Raw genomic sequence first — 3,458 nt, forward strand, 5'->3', positions numbered from 1 at the left:
AAAAAAAAAAAAAAAAAAGAAAAAAAAATAATAAAAATAAAAGTAAACCCATTGCTCATAAGAAAACATTACAGGGCCAGCAAGATGGCTCAGAAGGTCAGGAGCACTGATTGCAAGTCTGAACATCTCTCCTCCATCCCTACAACCCACAGGCTGGAAGGAGAAAGTCAACCCTTGTATTTTATCATCTGATGTCACAATAAGCAGTGCCATGTGCACACACATGCACACCTGCACAGACAGGAAATCTCTGATGAATCTCATTTGGCTAATGAGCATGTAAATGGGGTTAGAGATGCTCATCTGCGGTGTTAATGTGTTACTAAGGCTGTTAGAATGGTGTACCCATTTTCTGAGTCATAGAAAGTAAAGTCTGTTATAATCTAGGCCCTCCCAGGAAAAATAAAAGGACAGGGACCATGGAGATGGTTCCACAGTCAATATGCCTGCCTCACAAGCATGAAGACTGGAGTTTGTACACCAGAACCTTTGTAAATGTAGGGTGGGTATGGTGGCCAGCTTATCATTCCAGGCATGACGAGGACTAACTCTAAGTTTGACTGAGAGACCCTGTCTCACTGAATAAGGTACACGTGCTGTCAAAGAAGAGTCTCGACATCGACTATGGTCCTCCTCAGGCACATGTGTACATGTGAATGTGTATGCGCATACTCACCCACACAGGCAAACACACACACATGCAAATGTGTATACAGATGAGAACACCACACACACAGATACAAGAAAACACGTTAAGTAAAAGGACTTTGTCAGCCACTGTAAACACATAAAAAGCTTCTCAGAGGGAAGGAAGAGGATTGTCGGGGTTACATCATGCAGGAAAAGCCCCTTGATCGTAAGAGACTTCCACCAAAACCCAACTTCTCAATTCGTGTTTTACACATTGACTCGTCACTCGTGAGCTCTGCTCACTCATTCCTACACACCTAGAGAGATGGCCGCTGATGCTTTCCTCTTCACGCTCCACGGATCTGAACTCTGCTCCAGAAATGTGACCAGGTGTGGCTTAGAGAAAGCAAGACCTGTTTGGAAAAGGAACAAGAGGCTTGTCTCTTTTCCAGGAAATTAACATTTGAATCAAGTTCTCTGCATAGAAGAAAAATGTAGAGATGATAAAGGACTGTGGGAAATTTTATGTGTAATTATTTCTGGAAAGTAAGGATGCTTAGGAGTAACTTACAACCTGCAGATCCTGAGCCTCATGATAAGAAAAAGTATTAAAGCTAACAGGTGAGACATTTTCTTTAATGCGTGTGTCTTGTGCCTCATGGCAGCTTCTAACATTGCCTCTGCGGGTGAACACTTTGCACATAAATCTGTTAAAAACACAAAAAGAAACGAGTTTCTTGGCTATGTGAACAAGAGTTTGCTTTTTAAATGGCCATACGGAACCAATCAACAAGCTAGGCAATGGTGGTGCGTGCCTTTAATCCCAGCATTTAGGAAGCAGAGGACAGGCAGCTTTCTGAGTTTGAGGCCAGCCTGGCCTACAGAGCAAGTCCAGGAAATCCAGTAGCACACAGAGATACCCTCTCTTGAAAAACCAAAAGTAGTAGGGAGAAGGAAGGAAGGAAGGAAGGAAGGAAAGAAGGAAGGGAGGAGCTAGTTAAAAGCACAAGCTCCCATGAACTATTCTTCAAAGACAGGCAGGCAGTCCCATGTTGACAGTGAAATACGAGTTCACAATGGAAGTGATCCTCACCCAGGAACACAAGGTTGCTGTAATTCTCCAACATCACTTCCTTATACAAATTCCACTGAGCAGAGTCCAGACATTCACACTCATCTGCAGAGAAATCAATGGCCACATCTGTGAATGACAGAAGGTCCTGAAATAGAAATAAATGAATAGTATAAATTAAACAAATAGAACAATTAATGATGTTAATACCAAAGTCAGCAAGCATAAAGTCACCTTTTGTGCAAGGTGAGGGGAGAGCTAGAAATGGTTCTAAATTGGTATGTAATGTTGGTTACATTCTTATTGAAACAAATAATTTTACATTTAAAATGCTTAAAAGCCTGTCTTCCAGGCTTCTGAAATACACACTACAGGACTGTGACACACAGTCACAAATGCATGCGATATAAGCATTTTGTGATATAAGCATTTTGCTGTATCACCTCTACCTTCTAAGAAACGGGATCTAAGGTACAAGAAAACGTACTTTTCACACCATAAAATGTAAAATGACATGTTCTTAGTTTCCTGAACATTAGTGACATTGACTAGAAAGTGTCCATATTATTGTAATAATAGTTAGCTAATACATAGAAAATACTAGTATTATGATAATGTAGTTTAAAGCCCATGCTTCTTAGGTATAGATTTTAATGCTGTAAGTCAGTCTCCAGCACACAAATCAATTTGACTGAAGTGTGGCAAAAACAGCACAAAGGACAGAGTGAGCAATGGCTGTATACAAAGGACGGGGTGAGCAGCTGGCTGTATACAAATGCCATGGGGAGCAGACTGCTGTATACAATCACAGGACCTTTAGTGAGCCACATCCCTTCAACCCATCTCTCAATCTTTCCACACAATACAAATACTGGGCAACTTATCTCTCCTTTCACAAAAGGAGTCCAAAATTCTGACATCGCAGTCTCTGGTGCAATTGTATGTGATAATATTCTCTAGTATTTTCCACTCTGTAGTGTTGTAGGATCAGTGATAGCTGGGAAGGTACAAAACTCAGAGGGCCCCCTCGATGAGATTTCTTTTCTTTTCTTTTCTTTTCTTTTCTTTTCTTTTCTTTTCTTTTCGCCTCATACAGGTGTGTGAATGTGAGGGTTCTGTCACAGTGGGTAAAGGAGTGATTCCTATCCAAAGTGAGCCGCCCTGAAAACTAACAATTTATCACAAAGAAAACGGGACGAACATCCCACACACCAAACTCCTCCGCAGAACTCACTGTCCTGGAAACTATGAGCCACACGAACTCAAAACAAGAGTCCTGGGCCTGTCATAGAATACGGGAGGGCCCAGAAAAACCCACTTGCTCTAGATTTCCTGAGAAATCTGACAACAGCAATGTGAAAGCTAGTAACAGCAAGCTTCCCCAGCCAAGGGGCTGTGTGAGCTTTCATCACAGCCTGCCTCTGGCACGGTCAGCCACGCCACCCCTAAGCCTAGGTCTGCACTGCACATCCAAGTGGGCTCCTCTCCGCCTCCTGCCCAGCCCTCCCCGGCTCCCTGCACGCTGGACCCGCCACCCTCAGAGTTCCTGGGTTTGCAAGTCTAGGCTGCACCCGGGACCAACCTCCATGTTAAGCTCGAAGAACAAGCCACACTGTCCCAACTTTGAGAACGCCGCAGAGTTTGGAGAATCACAAATGCAAAATGAACCCGGAAGCACAGAGAGCAGAGTCCTGTCTAGCGGGGTCATACAGAGAGAGAGAGAGAGAGAGAGAGAGAGAGAGAGAGAGAGAGAGAG

The 3,458-nt window shown here is 43.3% G+C and overlaps 1 protein-coding gene across 1 annotated transcript in view; it reads right to left on the bottom strand.

The window, feature by feature from the left end:
• The window catches only part of LOC115029063 (zinc finger protein 58-like), a 6,506-nt gene extending 3,088 nt beyond the window's left edge, over window positions 1–3,418 (bottom strand). The window contains exons 1-3 of the mRNA XM_029468182.1: window positions 3,285–3,418; window positions 1,724–1,850; window positions 948–1,043 (exon numbers count right to left, since the gene is read on the bottom strand). Coding sequence (XP_029324042.1) covers window positions 948–1,043; window positions 1,724–1,850; window positions 3,285–3,410 — 349 coding nt within the window. The 5' untranslated portion in view covers window positions 3,411–3,418. The remainder of the gene's footprint in view (window positions 1–947; window positions 1,044–1,723; window positions 1,851–3,284) is intronic.
• Between the last annotated feature and the right edge of the window lie 40 nt (window positions 3,419–3,458).

The sequence above is a fragment of the Mus caroli genome, chromosome 13 (genome assembly GCF_900094665.2).
Source record: "Mus caroli chromosome 13, CAROLI_EIJ_v1.1, whole genome shotgun sequence".
Taxonomy (NCBI): domain Eukaryota; kingdom Metazoa; phylum Chordata; class Mammalia; order Rodentia; family Muridae; genus Mus; species Mus caroli.